The 26,957-nt window shown below is 43.4% G+C and overlaps 2 protein-coding genes across 3 annotated transcripts; both read right to left on the bottom strand.

The window, feature by feature from the left end:
- Positions 1 to 292: 292 nt before the first annotated feature.
- Positions 293 to 20,624, bottom strand: fnbp4 (formin binding protein 4). 2 transcript variants are annotated; one of them, XM_038999285.1, is made up of 17 exons: positions 20,431 to 20,624; positions 19,791 to 19,871; positions 18,083 to 18,201; positions 12,104 to 12,284; positions 11,815 to 11,965; positions 10,064 to 10,157; positions 9,615 to 9,941; positions 9,211 to 9,406; positions 7,834 to 7,943; positions 7,591 to 7,695; positions 7,167 to 7,300; positions 6,039 to 6,196; positions 5,414 to 5,685; positions 4,989 to 5,115; positions 4,551 to 4,735; positions 1,806 to 1,963; positions 293 to 1,377 (listed from the first exon to the last, which is right to left on the bottom strand). In XM_038999285.1, exons 1-17 carry the CDS (start codon positions 20,543 to 20,545, stop codon positions 1,284 to 1,286), a joined length of 2,607 nt encoding a protein of 868 aa, XP_038855213.1. In that variant the 5' UTR covers positions 20,546 to 20,624; the 3' UTR covers positions 293 to 1,283. The 2 variants fall into 2 exon arrangements, with proteins under 2 accessions (XP_038855213.1, XP_038855214.1); XM_038999286.1 differs by lacking the exons at positions 19,791 to 19,871; positions 20,431 to 20,624 and adding an exon at positions 12,417 to 12,516 and having other exon boundaries at positions 18,083 to 18,192.
- Positions 20,625 to 24,156: 3,532 nt separating this feature from the next.
- lrrc10 (leucine rich repeat containing 10) lies at positions 24,157 to 25,880 on the bottom strand. Its single transcript, XM_038998662.1, has one exon. It carries the CDS (start codon positions 25,416 to 25,418, stop codon positions 24,594 to 24,596), a length of 825 nt encoding a protein of 274 aa, XP_038854590.1. The 5' UTR covers positions 25,419 to 25,880; the 3' UTR covers positions 24,157 to 24,593.
- Between the last annotated feature and the right edge of the window lie 1,077 nt (positions 25,881 to 26,957).

Below are 26,957 nucleotides of genomic sequence, written 5' to 3'. Positions count from 1 at the left end.
GATCAGTCAGTCGGCAGTCCCCTGCACTGTCAGCTGCGTCAAACAAGCCCAATGTCAGAAGAGGTTAGAACTTACGCAGGTTAGGAGAATCAGGTTATGGGTTAGCAAAGATTCTCAGGCAAGACTCAAACATGCAACATTTGATGTCACTGACATTTGCTGCATCCCTTCTTGCCATGATCCATCACCCCCAACTGACCCTGTGGTTACTCATAATTCAGTCCTCAAAAAAAGGTGAACAGTCAATGAAGACACCCATGATGGCACTGTCAAATTAAGAATGAGCTGACAATTAAAGTTTCCCAAAAAAAGTTTAATAACTTGAATACAAAATTGTTGCCAGTGTTTTACTAGGACATAGGCCTAAGCAATTCACACAGCTGAAAAACTGCACCCCCCCCCACCAAAAAAAGACAATCCCCTTGCCACCAAACTAGTCTTGATGGTTTTCAGCACAAGAAAAGACCTCTGAATTATAAAATATATTTTTGCAATTAGGATATATAATAAATTGGCACATTTTGTATTATTAGAGTGTCATCATGAATTTGTTAGCTTTTGACAAGGAGAAAAGAGAGTGGGATGGGTACTGGTTGCATACTCACCTACTGGCTTAAATTGAAAAACTGCAGAGAAGATTTGCAATTTAGAGGTTCCACTATAGGGCCATGTGATAATTCACTTTTATACATCACTTAAAACTCCCATCTGAAGTCAGATAAGAAAACCTGATGAAAGGGTATGTTCAGGACATACCATGAATAAACTAAAAGTACTGTCAATTACTATAGTTGAAGCATTAGAAAAGACAGCGCATTGCATTTCCATCCGCCCTCTAATAAAATGGAACAGTGGATTACTCAGAGAAACAGCAGTTATTAGGAAGATGTTATTAATTGATAGTTTATTAAAATGGGCAAGAGGAAGATGGGGAGGTCAAAACAAAGAGTTGATCTCCATTACAAACAAAGATTTAGAAACTCCAGCATTCTTAGTGCCAAACGTTTCACAGAAAACGGCATTTATGCTTTAAACAGGTAGAGGGGGAAGTTTGGTAGGAGAGTCCAGGTTACCATATAAAAACACTAGTGGGTTTTACAGCCAAGAAAATAAAAAAAACATTCAAGCCCATCCAATGTATTCACAGACGAAGATATGAGGGGCTTTTCAAAACCTGTTTCAAAATGACAGTGAGAGTCAAGTGCACAGTCAGTCCTCTCATTCTTATCCAACGTTTGGAGTCAGGTTTAGGAGGAGTGTGTAGGCGGGGAGGGGAGTGTGTGTTACGTGCTCTTCATCATCTTCCTCTTCTTCAACATCCTCTCTCGCCAGTCATCAGGTAAAGCCTCAAAGTTTGCGTTCTTTCCAGCTTTACCCCTGCAATCCAACAGATAAATCTATTTCTTACTGCCTTTCACCAAAAACGTGTGCATTACAAGTTAAAATATAAAAACCTAATGCATGTCTCCCAACACAAAAATAGTGTGCAATCACAGTAATTCAGCTCAGGTTTGTGAAAGTCCTCATCGTTGAAAGGCATGTCAACAAAAACAGCAGGTACACTAAGGAACAGTAACCACTGCTGGACTAGATCAAACAGACTTCTACATTAAAAAAAAAAAAAAAATCAGAGGCTGTATGCATCAAGTGTCTCAGAGTAGGAGTGCTGATGTAGGATCAGCCTTTTAGATCATTATGAATAAGATACATGGACAGGGACCTGATCCCAGATCAGCAAGCCTACTGTGCGATTCTTAATAAGGCCCAAGAAATGTACAACTTATAAAAATTGGGGGGGCTCTTACGTGAGTAACTGCTGCTGTTTCCACTCCTCAATGCTCCTCTTGTTGAGCTGGTCCCTGTCCTCGTCGCTAGAACTAGCCTGCTCCTCCTCGTCCAGCTCTTTCTGGATGCTCTGCCACTTCTTTACCAGGGACGGCATCTTCGTCTTGCTCTTCTTCGACTGGACACAGCAACCAGGGGAATAACGGAGAGAGTGGGGGATTGTCATTTAATGCCATCAGTGATTTGATTGTACTAGGAGATGCTGCAAAATATATATCTTTTTTTTTTATATACATCAAATTAGACTGCTGATCTTTTACAATCCTTTCTCCTCAATGCATAGAACAGATCAATTGTTATTAGTCACATGTGCCAAATACATCAGGTGTAGACCTTAGTGAAATTCTTACTTACAAGCCCTTAACCAACAATGCAGTTAAGTTTATTTAGTAAATATTTTCTTAAGTAAAAAATAAAAAGACAGGGGGTACCGGTACCAAGTCAATGTGTTAGTCGAGGTAATTTGTACATGTAGGTAGGGGTTAAAGTGACTATGCATAGAAAATAAACAGCGAGTAGCAGCAGTGTAAAAACAAAAGGGGGGGGGTTAAGAAGCTGTTAAGGAGCCTTTTGGACCTAGACTTGGCGCTCCGGTAACACTTGCCATGCAATAGCAAAGAGAACAGTCTGACAATTTTTTGGGCCTTCCTCTGACCTGCCCTAGTATATAGGTCCTGGATGGCAAGAAGCTTGGCCCCAGTAATGTACTGGGCCGTACACACTACCCTCTGTAGCGCCCTACGATCGGATGCTGAGCAGTTGCCAAACCAAGCGGTAATGTAACCGTTCAGGATGCTCTCGATGGTGCAGCTGTAGAACTTTGAGGATCTGGGGACCCATGCCAAATCTTTTCAGTCTCCTGAGGGGGAAAAGGCATTGTTGTGCCCTCGTCACAACTTTCTTGGTGTGTTTGGACCATGATAGTTCGTTGGTGGACACCAGGGAACTTGAAGCTCTCAACCTGCGCCACTACAGCCCCATCGATGAGAATGGGGGTGTGTTCGGCCCCCCTTTTCCTGTAGTCCACGATCATCTCCTTTGTCTTGCTCACGTTGAAGGAGAGGTTGTGGTCCTGGCACCACACTGCCAGGTCTCTGACATCCTCCATAGGCTGTCTCATCATACTCGGTGATCAGGCCTACCACCGGTGTCGTCAGCAAACGTAATGATGGTGTTGGAGTTCCTGCTTGGACACGCATGTGGGTGGACAGGGAGTACAGGAGGGGACTGTACACGCACCCCTGAGGGGCCCCTGTGTTGAGGATCAGCGTGGCAGATGTGTTGTTGCCTACCCTAACCACCTGGGGGTGGCCCATCAGGAAGTCCAGGATCCAGTTGCAGAGGGAGGTGTATTGTCCTTCGCTTAGTGATGAGCTTTGTGGGCACTATGGTGTTGAATGCTGAGCTGTAGTCAATGAAAAGCATTCTCACATAGGTGTTCCTTTTGTCCAAGTGGGAAATGGCAGTCTGGAGTGCGATTGAGATTGTATCATCTGTGGATCTGTTGGGGCGGTATGCGAATTGGAGTGGGTCTAGGGTTTCCGGGATGATGGTGTTGATGTGAACCATGACCAGCCTTTCAAAGCACTTCATGGCCACATGAGTGCTACCGACATGAGTGCTACGGGGCAGTAGTCATTTAGGCAGGTTACTGTCACTTTCTTGGGCACAGGGATTATGGTGGTCTGCTTGAAACATGTAGGTATTACAGACTCAGACAGGGAGAGGTTGACAATGTAAGTGAAGACACTTGCCATTTGGTCTGCGCATGCTCCGAGAACATGTCCTGGTAATCCATCTGGCCCTGCAGCCTTGTGAATGCTGACCTGCTTAAAAAAGGTCTTGCTCACATCGGCTACGGAGAGCATGATCACACAGTCGTCCGAAACAGCTGGTGCTCTCATGCATGCTTCAGTGTTGCTTGCCTCGATGCGAGCATAAAAAGGCATTTAGCTCGTCTGGTAGGCTCACGTTACTGGGCAGCTCACGGCTGGGCTTTATTGTATATAGGGGTGTGACATTTAAACTAATTTGGGATCAATAACGTCCAAAATAAAAATCCTAACTGAAACCACCCCCTTTTTTGTACAACGTCGCAGTGAAGTTATCACAACCACAATTAATAGGTCCTGAGCATCATAAAAATACAACGCCACGTATGGTCTTTGAGAGCTTGACTGTTCTCTGCAAACTCTCAAAGACCATACGTGGCGCTGACAGATTGTTGGCCATCCATTAACATGCTGTCATGTTATTGAAATGAGCCATCATATTGATGAGAAGTGGGACATGAAGTACGTACTAAGAAAAATGGAAGAGAGGCACACGAGAATCTAAAATGGCATTAATACCATTGTTGCTGAGTGGGTGGAAAACAGCAGTAAGCTGAGCGCCATAAGGTAGGCTTTCCACAAGTTACCACAGCCATAAAGTCAAAATTGCCTAGATTGTAAGAATTTATGAAAACAGGAAATTGTAGAAGTAGGTGGGCTTTATGACTGTGGCTGTGGTTACTCGTGACGACCGGTAGGTAGCCAGGACTGCGGTAGATTGAACTGCATTGTCACCTAGCGGTTAGACGCAGAACCATATCTGGATTGTGAATTCGCATCATCACGATTTTTTTTTTTTTTTTTTTTAATGTTTAAAACGTCAAGCATTTTTTGTCTCATCACTAATTGGATATGAAAATCAAAGACACCCACCTTATCCTTCTTTAGTTTCTTGGTCTTGTCTGTTAGCAGTGTTTTAAACCCTGTGGGGTCCAGGGCAGAGGGGGCCTGAGTGGGGGGTAGCGGGGGGCGGGTAGGGGGAGGTGGGAGAGGTGGGGCCACGGTTTCAGAAGGCAGTGGAGGTGTAGCTACCGCAGACACACCCCAGTAGGCAGCTCCTGACATCACAGGACAGAACACAAAAGTCAACTATTTGATACAAGCCCTACACAGTTTAATTGCAAACCATGTGATCTCTAAACACCAAACACCTATACTGTGAGACAGTGTCTTATATCTCCCACCAGAAAAATACTTAAATCACAGTAATTCAGTAGAGGTCTGTGAAAGTTCTCATCATTGAGAGTCCTGCTACTTCAAGAGTAATGTTAACATGAAAACCAGCAGGCTGACGACATCATTGCTTTTTACCTGCTGTGGCGATGGTCTGTGTGTAGATGATGGCGCTGCTGCCAATGGTTACAGCCTTGGTCAGCTGACCTGATCCTGAAGCCTTGCGTTTCTGACTCTTACCCAGCGAGGCTGTAGACTCCACAACCTGAGGAGAGAAAATACTGAAAAAGATAAGCTTACAGTAAAAGCCCATCTTATGCTAATGTACAACGAAATGCTTGTTATGCACATCTCCGATCAGATGTTTTGGGGGTTGCAATCACATTCATTCAGTACTGGTCTGTGAAAGTTATCATTTAGAGTTAAGTTAACAAAAAACAGCAGGCCCACTGACTGGCACTTGGCAACTGCTGGACTAGGCTGTCATCTAAAAAGTGTTCTTAGTCTATTCACAAGACTACTAGATGACATTTGAGGTCTGGATTAGTAGAATGGTCACATACCTTCATGCCAACAACCCCTGGGGGGAGAGGCGGCTCTGTTCCAGGTGCTGGAGGCTCACTATCATCATCCTCCATCTCTACCTCCTCTATCTCTCCATCATCCTCCAGAGGAGGAGGGGGGAGAGGGGGAGGTGACTCTGGGGGTGGAGGGGGAGGCGGGGGAGAGTCGGCAGGGGGAGGGGGCTGGTCAGGGGGAAGTGGGGGCTGAGGCACAGACCAATAGGAGGGAAGGCCAGGCTGAGGGGGGACGATGGGTGTGAAGACTGAAGCTCCTGCAATATGATAGAAAATGTATAAAAGCTGGGGTTAGTTGTGTACCCTTTCTTTGCCAGAGGGGAGGAGTAAGGTTAACCAAATATTGACTAGTTAGTAACATATGACCATGGCAGGTTCCATAGCTCAAGACTTGCTAGTTAGCTGCTGAAAGCCAAATGTGCTAAGCTGTCCATCTCCCTTCAGATTTGTTTTGCAATCACAGTCATTCAGTACAGGTCCGTGAAAGTTCATTGAGAGTCATGCAACTAGCCAACTAGTGTGGTTCAAGGCTAAGAGATTCATCTGGACCTGTAGATACGGTGGCTGTTATGGGCCTGTAAGAGGACAGTGAAGGGTCTTGGGGACTGACCTGCGACTGCAAGCCCACCAGTGGGTACGGGCGGGGGTTTGTGGTCCCCATCTATGGATGTCTTGGTATTTTCTACTTCTTCCACGTCTTCCTCTGCTGGGAAGTCCCACTGGGAGGCACTGGTGCGGTCATTGGTATAGAAATACCTCCTCTGCTCTCTAGAAGGAGGGAGAACAGAGATACAAGACAGTCTCAACAGCTGGCCTCATAACTGGCTGAGTCGCTGTATACTTTGGGCAGGGGGGGGGGTGTAGGGAGATGGGACTGCCACAGAGGGGGAATGTTGGGCTGGACAGCCAGGTTAGCCATCCAGGAGAAGGGCCGGATTGGATTGATGGGGAACCCACCTTAACGCTCTCAAAACCAAATTAACAAACCAAAACAAACAGCTTGGGTCCTGTAAAGTCGATCAAAGCAGGGTTCAGATGTTCACATAATGTTTGTCATGACAACATACACAAACAACCTTTTGCCCCCCCAAACATATATGCCAGAGATATAGGCATCTTCATCGTCAACTCAACAACCAAATGCAAAGAAACTAAACACTTTATACATGTTTTTTTTTTACATCAGAAATATCTATCAATTTTCAGTCAATCAAGGAATAAAAACAGGAAACATATGAAATAGAGTTGGTCTGACCTGCTGGGTCCTCGTCAACGCTCCGTCTTCGCTTTAACTGAAACGGTTTGTGACACTCCTCGTTTCCGGGGGGGTCACTGTCGCCCAGCAATGCATTCTGGGGCTGTAGTCCTGTAAAGTGCAAAGCTCTCGCGCACAACCACCTTCCTAGCTACCGTACCCCTGTTCCACTAAGTGGACCCCCAAAGCAGTCTACAGAGCTCCCCCCCAAAATACAAGAGCCAGAGTCTGGGCTATGGTTGGACAGGACAGGTTGTCCTGTCTCTGGTGGTAGTGTTGGGGGATCAGGCTGCTCCCTTAACTGGCAGTGCAGAGTGCCAGCATTGCATCACAGTGTCTCCATTTCATGTAATCCACAGATTGGTTAGGATCTCCCCCATATCAGGTTAAAAAGGTGGCGACCCCAGCTCTGAGGGGGTCGTTGTCACAGGGGTTGGGGGGGGGGGGGGTGATTAAAGATGTTAAAAGGTAAGGAGCGCGTACCTGTCCCAGTGGCACGACCAGCCTTTAGGGGCGGCGTTAAGTTCGTAATGTTTTATGTGCTCGGCGGCTTCCTGCAGCCTGCGGCGGAGATAGATCCCGTTCAGAGCCCCCTCCCGCCAGTCAGCGATCCGCGTCTGACAGAAAGGAAGGGAAAAGAGGGGGGGGGGGGGGGGGGGGGATGACTGTTAGAGATGCACCTTGTTTTCTAAAACGAGGATGGTGATCAAATTAATAAAAAAATAAAAAACACCTCCCATCAGAACAATAACTTGCAATCAGTCATTCAGTACAGGTCTGTGAAAGTTCCCATCATTGAGTCATGCAGCTAGCCAACTAATGCAGTTTAAAGGCCAAGAGAATATAATCTGGACCTGAAGATATAGGCTGTCATTGTAGGTAAACTGACAGACTATGGTCCTCCTACCTCAGTCTGTAACAGAAGAAGCTGGAAGTTGGAGATAGTTTTCTTGTTGATCCCCAAAAACTCCATCTTGCTGGTTAAGGTGTTGGCAAGTTCACCGATCTGAAACTGAACATTCAAAACATTTTATTAATTAGTTAGCCACCAGTTATTTTAAAAATCACTCATGACTAGGCACACGGTTCTCATGCCGAGGCCCTACTACAAAGAGTTAAATTGGTGCGAGAGTTGATAAAGTTTCAGTACCTTGAGCTCTGGAGTTTCGACTTCCTCCTTTGGTGGCACATTAGTAACCATTTTGTCCCCAGTTTCCTTGTCCTCCTCTTCCCCGTCCTTCTCTGGGACTTTGGAATGTGCTGCAAAACATGCATAAGAGGACTAGTATTAAGGCTAACCCTACATGTGTATGACAGAGTTGGTCTGGGCAGCATATCAGATCTTAAGTCCTCAGGGCTCGACATTAACGCTGTCCGCTTGCAAGGGGCAAGTAAAAAAAAATATTTATAACATTTTTTTATTTTTTTTATTTTTTACAAACAAGCAGATTACAGAGCCGTTGTCTGAATGGACAAGTAAAAAAGATCATGTAAAAAAGTCATGATATCAAAAACAATTAGGCTACTCCAATCAACATTGGATCAGATTTAGACCAAAGGGTCCTCCGGATGCGATGTTTTGCTCTCTGCCCTACCAATCTCTACAGAGCGTGTTGGACTATAATAATTGTAGGCCTGCATTGACAGGCATGAGCAGTCTTTCTTTTGAGATCAAAGCGAGCCGCGTTTGCACATTTGTTGATAATTGCTAGTGAGTTATTTGCCCAGTTTTAATCCATTTTGGTTCAGCAATAAAACCAATGCTGCATACTCCAGTTGTAAAACAGTCTCAATATTGGCATATGTAATTCTGAGAAATTAACTCCTATGCTGTCAAGAACTCCTCTGAACACTGAATTAGCTACCTCACCCATCTTAGCCATTTTATTCCAGGTTCACTGAATGAGGGAATTATTTTATGAAGACAAACTGTAAGTAGTTGGATGTAATTGTAATGTGTCAGGCTTTTGAGCCAGTCTTGCTTGAACATACCACATTGTAAAAAGAGTAAAAATAAAAATCAGCTGCTCAACAGGACCTAGATAAGCCGCCGCTGGTGTTTGAGCAGGGTTGGATGAAAAGCCTGCACACCCAGTAGCGCTCCAGATGGAGGGTTGACGGACCACATGTGTTTTATACAGTAGCCCATCAGTGCAGTATTTTACTTTGTTGGGGGGGTTAAGTGGCTTGCTCAAGGCCACAAAGGCAGGAGATGTAATACATGAGATCAGACCAGCAGCCTTCCATTGTCAATACCAGTAATAATGTTATTTTGTGAAGTGGTTCCTTGCAACATACAACAATTTTCAGTTACCTTTTTGGACTATGGTGTTACAGACCAAGTGACTTGAGCTCAAGTCCTACTTGTTCAAAAGACTAATGGGTAAAAAAGTGGATGTCCAGCCCTGGTCCTAGAGAAGAGTTTACATCCCAGGATGAACCACATCAGAACAATATAATAATGTAATCTGCCCAGAGTTTGTGTATCTGGACTGGATCGCATTCTAACAGTTCTCCAGACACTCACCTGTGTCTGGATCTTCCCGTGTATCTGAGTCCCTGCTGTTTGAATCGGGGCTGGCTGCTCTGAGGAAGGCCGTCTTCCACATGGCCTTTTTCGGAAGCAGGCTATGAGGCCCGGCGGCGGCCTCCTGACTGGCCTCAGAACAGGGGCTGGAGCCCCCCACACTGCAATCGCCCTCTTCCAACGCCCGCAGCTCAGCCTAGGGGGCAGAGGGACAAAAAGAGGAAAGATACTCATGTTGGATTCGTTGTAAAGGATAACTCCCACCCGTACACACTAGTTCTGCACGTGTTAAATTGTCAACATTTGTGACCTTTTCAAAAGAGTTACAATATATAAACTCCCTTGAAAGAGATGTACATGCAACATCCCTGGTTAAATAAAGGATGAATAAAACATAAGCTGACCTTTTTCCTGTCCAGAGCCAGCTCCAGCTCCATGGTGTCCTCTTCTGTCTCCTCTGCATCAGAGTCCTCCTCAGACTGGTTCCTGCTGCGTTGGTCCCTCAGGGGGTGTGTGGGGGTGTCTGGCTCATTCAGTGGAGGAGCGGGGGACCCTGGGAGGCTATCCTCCAAGCTGTTCTCCCTCTCCTCCAGCCCTCCCACCAGCCCTTTTCTCCACTTCTCCTCCGCTTCTTTCACCTCAGCAGGGATGAGGGGGGCGAGGAGGGAGGCGGCCACACCATGTCGCTCCTCTTCCTCACTGGTAAGGGCCACCACACTCTCCATCACCTCCTGTCAAAGAGACACTCAAAGTTAGACATACACGGACACACTTTTGCCAACAAATGGGCAGTCAAGTACTTTTTGGGGATTCACACTGAATCACTGAGCACAAAAGCAGTCAAATAACTCACCATTTTTGTCTTGGATGTTAGGGCACTAACAGTGGAGTGTTGTTCAGCATAGCAACCTGCACTCTGTGTAGCTCCATTGCCATTGACTGTTGAGCTACAGGGGATGAAACAGTTTTAGATTTAACTTGTTTTCTAAGAACAAAAACACATTTCAGAGTCATGCTGTAGCATACAAATCCACTTGTATGACTAACATTTCTATATTATGTTGTACCATCCACTAACACCTCACCTGTCTGCGTACTGCTGCAGGCCCTGCACCTGGTGGGCTAGGTAGTAGAGGTCGACCAATTAAAAATTGACATGGCCGATTAATTAGGGCCGATTTCAAGTTTCATAACAAAATCGGTAAATCTGCCTTTTTGGATGCCGATTATGGCCGATTACATCGCAATCCACGAGGAGACTGCGTGGCAGGCTGACCACCTGTTACGCGAGTGCAGCATCAAAAGGACCTTGTGGCTGCAAGGAGCCAAGGTAAGTTGCTCGCTAGCATTAAACCTATCTAAACATAATCACTAGTCAACTACACATGGTTGATGATATTACTAGGTTAACTAGCTTGCATGTAATCAATGCGGTGCCTGTTCATTTATCATCGAATCACATCCTACTTCAACTTGACGATTTAACAAAAGCACATTTGTGAAAAAAAGCACAATAGTTGCAATAAAGTACCTAACCATAAACATCAAAGCCTTTCTTAAAATCAATACACAAGTATATTTAAAAAAAAAAACCTGCATATGAAGTTAAGAAATTCATGATAGCAGACAATATTAACTAGGTAAATTGTGTCACTTCTCTTGCGTTCAGTGCAAGCAGAGTCAGGGTATATGCAGCAGTTTGGGCCGCCTGGATCGTTGCGAACTGTTGAAAGGCCATTTATTCCTAACAAAAGACCGTAATTAATTTGCCTGAATTTTACATAATTACTTTACAACATTGAAGGTTGTGCAATGTAACAGTAATATTTAGACTTAGGGTTGCCACCCGTTCAATAAAATACGGAACTATTCCGTATTTCACTGAAAGAATAAACATTTCGTTTTCGAAATTATAGTTTCCGGATTTGACCATATTAATGATTTGATCATATTTCTGTGCGTTTATTATATTATAATTAAGTATATGATTTGATAGGGCAGTCTGAGCGGTGGTAGGCAGCAGCAAGCTCGTAAGCATTCATTCAAACAGCAGCTCTTAGCAATGCTGAGATGCACAGCGCTGTTAATGACTTCAAGCCTATCAACTCCCGAGATTTGGCTGGCAATACTAAAGTGCCTATAAGAACATCCAATAGTCAAAGGCATATGAAATACAAATGGTAGAGAAAAATAGTCCTATAATAAATACAACCTAAAACTTAACTGGGAATATTGAAGACTCATGTTAAAAGGAACCACCAGCTGTCATATGTTCTCATATTCTGAGCAAGGAACTTAAAATGTTAGCTTTTTTACATGGCACATATTGCACTTTTACTTCTCCAACACTGTGTTTTTGCATTATTTAAACCAAATTGAACACATTTCATTATTTATTTGAGACTAAATAGATGTTACTTATGTATTATATTAAGTTAAGTGTTCCTTGTTCATTCAGTATTGTTGTAAACGTCATTTATTACAAAAAAAATAATAGGCCGAATAATTGGTATCGGCTTTTTTGGTCGTCCAATAAAATCGGTATCGGCGTTGAAAAATCATAAAAATCGGTCGACCTCTACCAGGTAGTAATTAACATCTCACCTGTCTGTGTACTGCTGCAGGCCCTGCACCTGGTGGGCCAGGTAATAAGGCAGCTGCCAGGCCACTTCGTTGGTCTGAGTGTTCCAGTAGTAGTAACAACCTGTGTTGTCATCCCACACCTCCTGCCAGTCCCCCATCTCCAATCCTCCCACTGGTGGACAGGAAACAAATAAGGAAGGAACTCTAGATCAGCAGAACCGCACACTTGTCATAAACAATGTGTCCAACTGGCCAACTGAACTTCAGGTAAGTTCTGCACAAATGTATGAAATACAATAAAACTGGTCACCTCCAGCGAGTGAAGTATGGGTATCATACTGGAAGTCCGCCCCAGTACTCTCCAGCTCTGTCCCCATCTCAGAGGCATGTTGCTGGGCTTTGGGTTCCGGACGTGGTGGGGTGGGGGCTGGGGCCGACAGATCCCCTGTGGGCTCCTCTGAGCCCGGCTGTGTAGTGATTGCGTCAATTTCCTATTGGGGGGGGGGGGGGGTGGCACAGTTAAATTAGTTTGTTAAAAGGATAAAATTTGCCTAATGACATTAACAAATCAGGGAAATAAAGGCCAACACGTGGCAATCACTTGTATAGCGTCTGATTCGCACCTGAATCAGTAGACTAATCCATTGCGGAGGCTGCGGGGATGGCACATCACTCTAGACAGGCATCAGCAACGTAAGGCACGCGTGCCGCGAGGGAATTAGCCTTGGCATGCCAAGCAAGTTGATAAAAAAGGACAAAAAGTGAAATTGCATTGTTTTCCATAAATGGCTACTGCCTTGAACCAGACACCGTTTGAGAGAATATTCCTTTGGCCTACAGTATGTGTGAAGATAACGTGTCTTAGGTATAATTTTAAAATGTTGAGTCAAGAAGGGAAGCGTGGCTTGCACAAGGCGCGTCTCTCTCGCCAACTCCAGAACGCACTCTCGCCAACTCATGCGCATTAAATTGTTTCATAACTTCATTGTGTGAATTGTATCATTCAATGTTACCTATATCACCAGTAGTACATTTACAGCTAATTCCCATAAATTAGTGTAAACCGATTAGAAATTATGTTAATCAATTTAATACATTATCGTCCTTTACCATTCTCATTGTCGGAGTGGACAAGTTGTGTGCAGAGCTCACAACCTACACTACACTTGTGAGAAACAAGTTTCAGTATAATTTAAGTGGTCAATGTAGTTATTGTATTGTTTGGAGCACTCCTGTCAATGTTGAGTAAGGAACAGTAGGCCTAGGCTACACGGCCTGCGGACAAATGTATAAATGTGCCCATTTGGGGATGTCTGATAGTATTTCTGATTGCCTTAACTCACAACCACTAATGACCCGTGTAACTTCTCAAAGTAATCTCTTCACCTCAAAACAGCAAGCAAACTAAGTCTTTTTACATCCATTGAGAATAGTCTTTCCAGCGCTCTCCCTTTCGATAGCCACTGAACCTCGGTGTGAAATGGAAAAATATCATGCTCTGATCACGTGGAAACGTAATTATTACTGAACAAAAATATAAAATGCAATATACAACAATTTCACTGAGTTGCAGTTCATAAGGAAATAAATTCATTAGGCCCTGATCTATGGATTTCCCGTCACTGGACATGGGCCCACCCACTTGGGAGCCAGGTCCACCCACTGTGGAGCTAGGCACAGTCAATAATAATGAGTTCTTCCCCTGACAAAAAGGGCTTTATTACAGACAGAAATACTCAGTTTCATCAGCTGTCCGGGTCGCAGACGATCCCACAGGTGAAGAAGCCGGATACGGATGTCCTGGGCTAGCGTGGTTATGGTATTTTTTATTCATTTCATATTTGACCTGATAAGTTGGGGGGGGATAGTTACAGCGATGAATGAGCCAAATGTAATGGTATGAGGGCCAGATTGGGAATTTAGCCAGGACACCGGGGTTAACACCCCTACGATAAGTGCCATGGGATCTTCAATGACCACAGAGAGTCAGGACACCCATTTAACATCCCATCCGAAAGGCAGCACCCTACACAGGGCAATGTCCCCAATCACTGCCCTGGGGCTTTGGGATATTCTTTTAGACCAGAGGAAAGAGCACCTCCTACTGGCCCTCCAACACCATTTCCAGCAGCATCTGGTCTCCCATCTACAGACAGACCAGGACCAACCCTGCTTAGCTTCAGAAGCAAGCCAGCAGTGGGATGCAGGGTGGTATACTGCTGGCTAAGAGATATTAACGTAAAATTTGCCAACAGCTGCAGTAGACATTCCTGCAGTCAGCATACCAATTGCACACTCCGTCAAAACATCTGTGGCATTGCGTTGAGTGGTAAAACTTCACATTTTAGAGTTGCCTTATTGTCCCCAGTACAAGGTGCAACTGTTTAATGATCACGCTGTTTAATCAACTTCTTGATATGCCATACCTGTCATGTGGATTAATTATCTTGGCAAAGGAGATATTCTCATTAACAGAGATGTAAAAAGATGTGTGCACAAAATTTGAGAGAAATAAGCTTTGTGCGTATAGAACATTTCATTTCAGCTCATGAAACCAATACTTAACATGTTGCGTTTATATTTTTGATATAGAGTACCAGTCAAAAAAGTTTGAACACACCTACTCATTTCAGGGTTTTTCTTTATTTTTACAACATTGTAGAATAACAGCGTAGACATCAAAACTATGAAATTACACATGGAATTATGTAGAAACCAAGTGTTAAATCAAAATATATTTTATGAGATTCTTCAAAGTAGCCACCCTTTGCATACTCATGGCATTCTCTCAAACAGCTTCATGGGGTAGTCACCTGGAATGCATTTCAATTAACAGGTGTGCCTTGTTAAATGCTAATTTGTGGAATTTCTTTCCTTCTTAATGCGTTTGAGCCAATCAGTTGTCACAAGGTAGGGGGGGGTATATAGATGATCACCCTATTTGGTAAAAGACCAAGTCCATATTATGGCAAGAACAGCTCAAATAAGCAAAGAGAAACGACAGTCCATCATTACTTTGACATGGTCAGTCAACACAGAAAAAGTCAAGAACTTGAAAGTTTCTTCAAGTGCAGTCGCAAAAACCATCAAGCGCTATGATGAAACTGGATGTCATGAGGACCGCAACAGGAAAAGACCCAGAGTTACATCTGCTGCAGAGGATAAGTTCATTAGAGTTACCAGCCCCCAAATAAATGCTTCAGAGTTCAAGTAACAAACATCAACTGCTCAGAGGAAACTGCATGAAATCAGGTCTTTGTGGTAAAATTGCTGCAAAGAAACCACTACTAAAGGACACCAATAAGAAGAGACTTGCTTGTGCCAAGAAACACAAGCAATGGACAATAGACCGGTGGAAATGTGTCCTTTTGTCCGATGAGTCCAAATGACATTTTAGGTTCCAAATGCTGTGTCTTTGTGAGACGCAGAGTAGCCGCATGTGTGGTTCCCACCATGAAGCATGGAGGTGGTGGTGTGATGGTGCTTTGCTGGTGGCACTGTCAGTGATTTATTTAGAACACTTAACCAGCATGGCTACCACAGCATTATGCATTGATACGCCATCCCATCTGGTTTGCGCTTAGTGGGACTATGATTTGTTTTTCCAACAGGACAATGGCTATTTGACCAAGGAGAGTGACGAGTGCTGCATCAGAACCTGGCCTCCACAATCACCTGACCTCAACTCAATTGAGATGGTTTGGGATGAGTTGGACCACAGAGTGAAGGAAAAGCAGCCAAAAGGTGCTCAGCACATGTGGGAACTACTTCAAGACTGGAAATAGCATTCCTCATGAAGCTGGTTGAGAGAATACCATGAGTGTGCAAAGCTGTCAAGGCAAAGGGTGGCTACTTTGAAGAATCTCAAAACTATTTTGATTTGTTTAACACTTTTTTAGTTACTACATGATTCCATGTGTTACTTCATAGTTTTGATGTCTTCAGTATTATTCTACAAATGTAGAAAACAGTAAAAAAAATTAAGATGAGTAGGTGTCTAAACTTTTGACTGTTACTGTATATCTGATTAATTTTTATCCCTTGCGCAAATACAGCAGTGTCTGGAGCTCACTGACGAAGGAAACTGAGGTCCCAGAATAGTTAATACAATGTTTAAGCATGAGCTGTCGGCCAGTCCCAGTTGATACAATGTTTCAAGTTTGATGCAGACAGGCAGAGTAGAGGGACGAATGTGATTGAACGAAAATGAACAAACCTCCAATATGATTCATAGGAATTATATATATATATATTTTAAATCAGAATATTTTCTACCTGCAATGTTTGTTGGCTTTATGGAGGCTATTTTTACCTAGATGGCAATACAAAAAAAAAAATATTTAAAAAAAAAAAACATGTTAACAAAAGTGTGTATATGAAAAATCAGAAGTGGCAGCTAGATTGGTAGAAACTGTAAATTGGCACTCTACATGAGAAAGGTTGCCAACCCCTGGTGTAGCATATTACAGGCAACTTCAGGAGCGTAATGGCAGAATCAGCAAAGGCCAGCAGGAGGAGGGTAAGGAACAGGTTCTGGTCATCTTTATCTGTCTATCTGGAGTCATGTGTGTATTAATTATTTCAAACAGTGCCCTTAAAAACAGACAAGCTTGGTGCATATAAACTCAGCAAATAAAGAAACGTCCTCTGACTGTCAACAGCATTTATTTTCAGCAAACTTAACTGAGAGTGGCCTCCCAGGTGGCGCAGTGGTCTAGGGCACTGCATCGCAGCGCTAGCTGTGCCACCAGACTCTGGGTTCGCGCCCAGGCTCTGTCGCAGCCGGGAGGTCCGTGGGGCGACGCACAATTGGCCTAGCGTCGTCCGGGTTAGGGAGGGTCTGGCCGGTAGGGATATCCTTGTCTCATCGCGCACTAGCGGCGGCGGGCCGGGCGCAGTGCGCGCTAGCCAGGTGCACGGTTGGTGCGACACATTGGTGCGGCTGGCTTCCGGTTTGGAGGCGCGCTGTGTTAAGAAGCAGTGCGGCTTGGTTGGGTTGTGTTTCGGAGGACGCATGGTTTTCGACCTTCGTCTCTCCCGAGCCCGTACGGGAGTTGTAGCGATGAGACAAGATAGTAATTCCCCTAGCCCTCCGATACAACAGGTCCCAGACGTGCTCAATGGGATTGAGACCCGGGCTCTTCGCTGGCCATGGCCGAACACTGACATTCCTGTCTTGCAGGAAATCAAGCACAGAACAAGCTGTATGGCTGGTGGCATTGTCATGCTGGAGGGTCATGTCAGGATCACACAGCATTGAGATTGCCTGCAATGACAACAAGCTCAGTACGATGCTGTGATACACTGCCCCAGACCATGACGGACTCTCTACCTCCAAATCTATCCCGCTCCAGAGTACAGGCCTCGGTGTAACGCTCATTCCTTCGACTATAAAATACAAATGCGACCATCACCCCTGGTGAGACAAAACCGCGACTAGTCAGTGAAGAGCACTTTTTGCCAGTCCTGTCTGGTCTAGCGACGGTGGGTTTGTGCCCATAGGCAACATTGTTGCCGGTGATGTCTGGTGAGGACCTGCCTTACAACAGGCCTACAAGCCCTGAGTCCAACCACTCTCAGCCTATTGCGGACAGTCGGAGCACTGATGGAGGGATTGTGCGTTCCTGGTGTAACTCGGGCAGTTTTTGCCATCCTATACCTGTCCCGCAGGTCTGATGTTCGGATGTACCGATCCTGTGCAGGTGTTGTTACATGTGGTCTGCCACTGCGAGGACGATCAGCTGTCCGTCCTGTCTCGCTGTCTTAAGCATCTCACAGTACAGACATTGCAATTTATTGCCCTGGCCACATTTGCAGTCCTCATGCCTCCTTGCAGCATGCCTAAGGCACGTTCACGCAGATGAGCAGGGACCCTGGGCATCTTTCTTTTGGTGTTTTTCAGAGTCAGTAGAAAGGTCTCTTTAGTGTCCTAAGTTTCCATAACTGTGAACTTAATTGCCTCCGTCTGTAAGCTGTTAGTGTATTAACGACCGTTAATTGTTTATGGTTCATTGAACAAGCATGGGAAACATTGTTTAAACCCTTTACAATGAAGATCTGTGAAGTTATTTGGATTTTTACAAATTATCCTTGAAAGACAGTCCTGAAAAACAGACGTTTATTTTTTTGATTAGTTTAGTTGATTTATTAAAACATAGGCTGTGTCTCTATATAGAGACAAAATGTTTTTAAACAATTGCGATTGGTTGAAAGAACAGACTACTGTCGACCCAAAACAAATGTGGTGTCGGGGACAGCCCTAACAGAAATAGAGTATTGATATACTCACGGCCATGAAGTTGGCGAGTATATCTGCAGACTGGTGTTGGGTCCTGACAGTGGGAGGCTGTGGGTCGGCATCCTCTTCTTCATCACTGTCCTCATAGGCCCCCAAGAGGGAAAGACCCTCTGAGGAGAAACGCAGTCACTGGTCAGGTAATGTACATAGACAACTATGCTTGTGCACGCAATTAGTAAACAGCCCTGAAGACATCTTGTTACCTCCCCCAGCTAATGCATAGGCTTGAGCTCAGCAGGACAACAGTTGTCTGGCAGGAGACCTGGGTTTGAACCAAATTCACACAAGCAGAGATAGATGTGCCAGGACACACACACCAATATGGCATAGAGTGCCTTCAGAAAGTATTCATACCCCTTGACTTATTATATATTGTGTTACAACCCGAATTCAAAATCGATTAAATAACCCCCCCCCCCCCACGACAGTGAAATGTAATCATTTTGGCAAATTTTGGGGAAATGAAATACATAAATCTATGTAACCATTCACACCCGAGTCAATACCTTGTAGAATCACCTTTGGCAGCAATTATTGCTGTGAGTGTTTTGGGAGTTAGTCTAAGAGCTATGCACACCTGGATTGTATAAGGTTCACCCATTCTTTATAAAAATCTTCAAGCTCTGTCAAGTTGATTGTTGATCTTTGCTAGACAGCCATTCAAGTCTTGACAGATTTTCAAGCAGATTTAAGTCAAAACTGTAATTAGGCACAGCAGGAACATTCAATGTCATCTTGGTAAGGAACTGCAGTGTAGATTTCTTGTGTTTCAGGTTATTGTCCTGCTGAAAGGTGAATTGGAAAGCAGACAACCAGGTTCTCTATGATTTTTTCCTGTGCTTAGCTCTATTCTGTTTTTTTTTTAAATCCTAAAAACTCTAGTCCTTGCCGATGACAAGCATACCCATAACATGACATTGACACCATGCTTGAAAATATGAAGAGTGGTACACCGTGATGTGTTGGATTTGACCCAAACATTGTATTCAGGATATAAAGTTTATTTGCAAAAATTTTTGCAGTATAACTTTAGTGCCTTATTACAAATAGGATGCATGTTTTGAAATATTTGTATTCTGTACATGCTTCCTTTTCACTTTCATTTAGGTTAGTATTGTGGATTAACTACAATGTTGACCCATCCTCAGTTCTATCACATCCATTAAACTAAATATTTTATAGTCAGTCACCATTTAATTCATTGTGAAATCCATGAGCCATTTTCTTCCTCTCCGGTAAACTGAGTTAGGAAGGACGCCTGTATCTTTGTAGTGACTGGGTGTATAGATACACCAACCAAAGTGTAATAAATGTCACCATGCTCAAATGATATTCAATGTCAGATTTTTTATTTTAACCCATCTACCAAAAGGTGATCATCACGAGGCATTGGAAAACCTCCATGGTCTTGGTGGTTGAATCTGTTTGAAATTCATTGCTCGACTGAGGGAACTTACAGATAATTGTATGTGTGGGGTACAGAAATGAGGTAGTCATTCAAAAACCATGATAAACACTTATTGCACACAGTGATTCCATGCAACTTATGCTGTTACTTGTTAAACAAACGTTGACATTATGGGGTATTGTGTGTAGGCCAGTGACAAAATCTCAATTTTATCCATTTTACATTCTGGCTGTAACAAAACGTGGAACAAGTCAAGGGATGGGAATACTTTCTTTAGGCACTGTATCTTACCTGTGGCCTTAACGGGCATCCTCATTTCTGTGGTTACTTCTCTTGGAAAACTGTATTCATCCCCGTTACCCTCCTGCTCGTCTGCAAAACACGCATAATTGCAATTGTTAAAATGGCTGAATAATGGATTATTTAGCTAGCTAGATATGTGGTCTGGATTGAGCAGAGGGCTCAGTAGAGCAAGTCCAGCTACCATTGATAGGCATAGCTAATTGTATAAATTGTCATCGTGCTAGTTTGTGTTAAGTGTTTTGTCACCAAATCAGACAACAGGCCGCACGCGACAACAAATCGCTATTTGCGCAATATGTTAGCTTAACATATTCACGTTAGCTGGCTAGGCTACCTAGCTACTTAACACTTTAGAAACACCCCACAATCTATAGTGTTGCCTTTACTTCTTCTGTATTCTTCTAGTTATTTAAATATAGTGAACAAGTAAAACAATGCATTCATTTCCGGAACATAACGTTACATTTTGAACGACTGACTAGACAACCTAGCTAGGCTACGTCACCGGCTAGGCCAGTTAGCTAGCTTCTACAATGTGTGATCAGCGAAAAATGGGCCCGATTTTGAACGAATCATCCACGGAACGAAAACCAAAACATAAAATATGATATGGTCATCGTGTTTTTACCTTCGGATGCTGAACCTAAAGAGTCTTCTCTTCCAGAAACGGCCCCGCTTCGAGGTGGGAAAAGCTGCAGTATTGTTCTGCGTCCTCCTGTTCCTGTGCGAGTTTTCTTTCCCATCGCTGGTCTCTGGTCCCACTGAGGTATATGGTTGCAGCGTCTATGCACTAGCCCACCGAGCCAAAGGCGTTGCTGTTTGTACCGTTGGAAATAAAAAATAGAAACTATCCACAACACATCCGGTGTCAAAGGGAGGGTATTTGTACAAAAGTTCTAATGCTGTTTTATAAGACCTGTTTTTGTGTATTTCTTATATTTATATTACATGTGTATAGGGAACATCATTGAGGGAAGATGACATACGGAAGTCCTGTAGGCGTTAGTAGTAGATTATATAAATTTAATTTGTGAACATTTGATTGGATTAAAGTAGTAGAGTCTAAATGAAGTACATTCATATGTTTGCTATATTTCAAGACCAAAATCACCATCATCATAATCATAACTTCATCACAAGCTTTTCTTACAATAGTGCACTGCCAACAGTGTGATAACTAAAAAATATTCAACATGATTTGATTAGGCAACATTTGTTGTTCTTGTAGCCTATTACTCAATCTCAGATAGCACAATATTCCACTTGTGTGTCATATCTAGAGCTAGTCTCATACAGCTGTTTTTATTTTATTTTATTATAGATAAGAAGCTCCTGTGATAATATTAAAACCCATTAAAAGTATTTGAATCAAATATACGGCCCTATCTGTCAGATAACCTAAATTATGCATAACTGGATGAAAGGTGCATAGCTTGACTTTAACCATCCATCATAGATATTAATCACCTCACAGAAATAAGCCTTGGCAGGTAGGGACAGTTTTTCATATGCTGGAGAAATGTGGAAAATTAGGTAGGTCTATGTAAAGTCATTAGTCAACTGATAACCAAAAAGTGACTCAACACTGCCTCTGTGAATTATAATAGCCTATGACGACATTATCTGTATTCAATCTTTTTATGAAAATAATACCTACTCACAATACTATACAGTACATACTAAGCATTCGGAAAGTATTCAGACCCCTTGACTTTTTCCACATGTTGTTACATTACAGCCTTATTCTAAAATTGATTCAATATTTTTTCCCCCTCATCAATCTACACACAATACCCCATAATGACAAATGACAAAAAACAGAAATTCCCTTAATACATAAGTATTCAGACCCTTTGCTATGAGACTCGAAATTGAGCTCATGTGCATCTTGCTTCCATTGATCATCCTTGAGATGTTTCTACATCTTGATTGGAGCCATGAGGTCGAAGGAATTGTCCATAGAGCTCCAAGACAGGATTGTGTCGAGGCACAGCTCTGGGAAAGGGTACTAAAACATGTCTGCAACATTGAAGGTCCCCAAGAACACAGTGGCTTCCATCATTCTTAAATGGAAGAAGTTTGGAACCACCAAGATTCTTCCTAGATCTGGCCGCCCGGCCAAACTGAGCAATCGGGGGAGAAGGGTCTTGGTCAGGGACGTGACCAAGAACCCGGGCTCCAGAGTTCCTCTGTGGAGATGGGAGAACCTTCCAGAAGGACAACCATCTCTACAGCACTCCACCAATCCGGCCTTTATGGTAGAGTGGCCAGACGGAAGCCACTCCTTAGTAAAAGGCACATGACAGCCCGCTTGGAGTTTGCCAACAGGCACCTAAAGGACTCAGACCATAAGAAACAAGATTCTCTGGTCTGATGAAACCAAGATTGAACACTTTGGCCTGAATGCCAAGTGTCACGTCTGGAGGAAACCTGACACCATCCCTACGGTGAAGCATGGTGGTGGCAGCATCATGCTGTGGGGATGTTTTTCAGCGGCAGAGACTGGGAGACTAGTCAGGACAGAGGGAAAGATGAAAGGAGCAAAGCACAGAGACATCCTGAATGAAAACTATTTAATCCATATTAAAATAAGGTTGTAACATAACATCTGGAAAAAGTCAAGGGGTCTGAATACTTTCCAAATGCACTGTACAGTAAGTATGCTGTCCCCAACAAAGGTTCATGAATAGAGTCACCTGGCAGAATTTCCTTCCCACTGGGCACAAACTGGTTGAATCAACATTGTGTCAATGTAATTTGTCAACTTATTTTGATGTGGAATCTACATGGAAAATACATAGGATTTGAAATAATTTATCAATGTAATTTTCAACATAGGCAAACCTTGTGTAAGACATGTTGAGTTTGTACCATTGAAACAATGTCAGATCTTCAATTGTATATCCACTATCAGAAAAAAAACTATAGGCCGGGCAGCACCTCTTACTTGACCTATCTACAACAGCTATTCATTTGATATCCCATCCAGGTTTTTTTTAAGCAGGCCCAGTCCTTTGATATTTGACACTGACGACTACCAATGTGCTATCATGATAATGATTATTGATAGATCTCTTAATAATTAAATATATTCACTGTTACTCTCAAAGTCATTCTAAAGGGTAACCATACTCTATTTGTCATATATCATCAATGATACTATTCAGACCTATAACATTTGCTAAGTAATCAACCGCTATTGTTTCAATTCAACCCAGGGTTCAACTAAAAATAGACAATACATAAAGGCCTAGAGTTTCAAGCTTTGGTTGATTTCAAATTTAATCTACAAGTTAATCATTGATATGTTGGATTCATGTTTCCATCTTAACCAAAAATCGAAATTAATGAATGGAACTAAATCAATCTTTATTTGAAGTGCATTTAAAGTTTTTTTTAAATGTATTCCTATTATTTAACTTGATTATTGGTTGAGACTTTAATCCAACATATCAATTAATAATTTGTAGACAGACTGGAATTAAAGTCAGACCAAGTCAGTGGCACAAAAGATACATAAATCTCATTAAAATGTTGATATTTGGTTGCGTTGACAACCAAACACAATTCAATATCACTTTTGCAATACAGTAAATAGCCTATTAACTTGTCGACAAGTTAACAAATTATGTTGGATTCACATCTCCAACTAAACCAAAAATAAAATGTAAAGCATATGATTTAGCCAGTGGCTCAGATGAAACTATGCAAGCATTAGATATCCTTTAAATGTTGATATTTGGTTGCGTTGTCAACCAAACACAATTCAATATTACTTTTGTAAGACAGTAAATAGCCTAAAGTTAAGGCTATTTTACAAACTAATGTAATATTACTTATTCAACCTTAAAATGAGTAACACATCCATGGCCCCATGTTGAGGTTACCGTAATGTAACTATAAATGTCTTCCTATGTAATCATAGAAAGCATGCTTGTTCAAGATGCAAAGGTCGCAGGTCTGTGGAAATCTTCACAAATGCTTAAATAATCTGTGCAGAATCTCTAACAGCATTGATCACTTGCAATATGTACTTTTAATGTAATCTCAACTGCAATCCAAGTCATTTGGTTCTGCTATTAGATGAAGCACAGTGATAACACATTAAGTTGTTGTATAAATACAAAAGATCTGACATTGTATTACCATTCTAACTTTGTTGTGCTTTTAAATGGTTTCAAGTGCTGTGATAACACGTTTTAGATGACAACAAAACAAAAAAATCAGACATTGTTTTTCCATTGGAATTTGGTTGTGCTTTCAGATGGTTGAAACCATAGTGATAACACATTGGGAATACAACAAACTTCTGTCTGTCTTTTTGAGTGGGTGATTAAAGGTTGAAATCTCATTGATCAACGTCTCAACAATATTACCCCAATTTCCATGTTGAAATGACGTGGTGTGCCCAGGGGGTCATGTCTCCAGAAATGGATTGAATTGGAAAATCACCTGTAAAATTAACTGAATACGAGCAAAATAAAATCATTCAAGTCTGCAGACAGTGATGTAAAAGTAGAGAACTTCATATCAGATTCCTCCTGGCGCTCTTCGTGAGGTCCATGCTTCATCATGATGGAAAACCAATCGTAACAGCTTATTATTTGTCATCCGTGTTTAGGTCCATATCATTGGCCTGACCATATTTGGAACAAAACACCATCAGGCCTGGCTGCTGGCCATTCTCCAGTAAGTGGCCGTTCTCTAGTAAGTGCTCCACTTGACTGGCATCCTGTTCTCCAGTTTAGCCACGGTTGAAGGTCAGATGCTTCCACAACCCTTTTCAAGTAGTTAGTCCAGTTGTCCCTCGGAGGCAAGTTCCTTCACCTCAGTCGGAGTCTCACACACTTTCGACCCATCCTCACCATCCTCTTCATCATCCGAGCTGTCTGCCCAGCGTCCAACCCTTCTGACCCCCTCCCCGACCACAGGTGCGTTCACACAGGGGTTGTGGTCGTAGATTACCAGTTTCAACCCCTGCAAGTGGGACAGACCAGGAAAGCGGCGGATTTTGTTGCGGTCCACATCGATCACGGCCAGAAGGTGCATGGCGAGCAACACTGGCGGGAACTCACACAGCTGGTTCCCGGCTAGCCAGATACTCCTCAGCTCCTCTAACCCACCGAGCTCCATGGGCAGTTTGCTTATCTGGTTGTACCCCAGATGAAGCGTCTTGAGGTTGGGGAGGTCGCAGACCACACTGGGGAACTCAGTGAAACAGTTAGTCTCCAACCACAGGGTATTAAGTTCTTTCAGCTCGCCCAGCTCCCGGGGGAGGCACCAGAGCTGGTTGTTGCCCAGATACAGGATGTTAAGCTGAGGTAGCTGACACACAGCCGCAGGCAGCTCCTCGAAACAGTTGAAGTCAAGAGCTAAGAGCTGCAACTTCCTCAGGCCCTGCAAGTCTGCAGGTAGGGTGCTCAGGTTGTTGCCACTTAGGTAGAGCTTGACCAGCTCATTGAACAGGCAGGCAGCCACAGGAAGACGACGCAGCTGCAGTTTGCTCAGGTCTAGTGTCCGATCGAGAGGCATCTCCTTCAGGTCGCCCACCAGGAAACGCTGGCAGCGCTCGGAGGGGATGAAGGCCACAGCGCCACGTATGACGTTCCCCATCATGAGAAGCCTGAGTGTCCCTGATGCTGCCCTACACCCACTCTGGTTCAGCCGCAGAGCTGAGGGGGGAGTGAGCAGCTCATGGAAGAATGTCCAGGAAAGTCCATTCTCTAACTGTCATGATTAGCAGTAGAAGCTGTCAAGTCTGATGCCATTTTACAAAAAACAACAAGAATAACACTGGAAATATGACTAGATGACTGAATCCCTTACAACTTGACTGAAACCCAGAAAGGCAATTCCAATGTCAAACTACCAGTCCATGCATGTTGTGACCCCCACAAAGCTGGAGATTATACTTGACTGTCTCTATAAAAACACCTACTTTAGAGAGTCGTGCGGATTGAGGGGATCCTTCTCACAATAAGACTTCCAAATTATGTTTGCCAGCTTTCCCCCAAATAGTGGTATGTCAGTGTTGTATCCCACCTAGTGAAAGTGTTGCCGATATTCCCAGACCCTTGCACAGACCTCTGTTGGCTCGCTCTCTTTCTGTCTGTGGCTCTGAGCTTTGCCTAGGCTCTTAAGCAGTAGCAAATGACGAGCTGCTCACTCCTCCCCATTTGTGCTTAATGACTTTCCCCCTCTGCATAACGTGAGAGAGCAAGGGGTGGGGTGGTCTATGTTCTGCAGAACAGAATGTAGTCAGTTGATAAGCGTATGAGGTGTTAAGTGATCAAAGAGCACGGGAGGTCATCTACATTCTGTCCGTCTACAAGCCCTCACAGAGCCTGGGAGCCAAGTCTTTATCATCGCCACACAAGTGGCCTTTCACTCTTAAATAATGTGCAGAATTTGTGACTGTTAGCAGAGGCTGTCATGTTTCTGAACTATGGCACAGTGTTGCAAGCAGCCGTGTGAGAGAGCCAGAGAGTGTTTTGGTCAAGCTGGAAAAGCTTTAAATCATCGGGTGGTTTGAAATGTTTGCTGCATGGAGTGGAAAATTAAGTAACAGCCTCCAAAAAATTAAAGAGGCATATCAGGGGGATGTAAATGCCAGAGTGGCCTGGGCTTTGTCAACCCCAAGTTAAGGAGTCCTGTCTGCTTCGCTCACACGTTGACTTGGTGTGAGCTGTGAGTGTGTGAGGGCTATGGACACCTAGCCACAGCTGGTGGCTGGGGTTACTGAGCTTCTGGGAAGTGTACTGTATGTAGTCTTTCTGTTTCAATTCCTTTTAAAGAAGATTAAAGTGGGATGCAATCAGTCCAGAGCCAGACTGCATAGGGGAGAGTGGGATAAGTTGAGCCATTTTTTACATTCAGCATCACTCTGTCAAGGGAAATATAGTATTCTTTCTATCAAAGATATCTACATATATTTCCGGATGTTGTATTTCCCTGGACATAATCAGAATTCATGTAAACATTACAGTTTTGAAAACATAGCTTGTCCAAAAAAAGTGGTCTCCTGCCACAACTTACCCCGGGTATGGGGTAAGTTGAGCCGCATGACAGGGTAAGTTAAACCGCCTACAAATGCATGTAATGGTGGAAGCAGATACAATGTCTGATTTTGTTGGTGCGAGTGGAGTTGATGAGAAT

Source organism: Salvelinus namaycush, chromosome 8, assembly GCF_016432855.1.
Source record: "Salvelinus namaycush isolate Seneca chromosome 8, SaNama_1.0, whole genome shotgun sequence".
Classification (NCBI taxonomy): domain Eukaryota; kingdom Metazoa; phylum Chordata; class Actinopteri; order Salmoniformes; family Salmonidae; genus Salvelinus; species Salvelinus namaycush.
The sequence above is the reverse complement of the archived record's forward strand: the minus strand, read 5'-3'. Positions and strand labels throughout refer to the sequence as shown.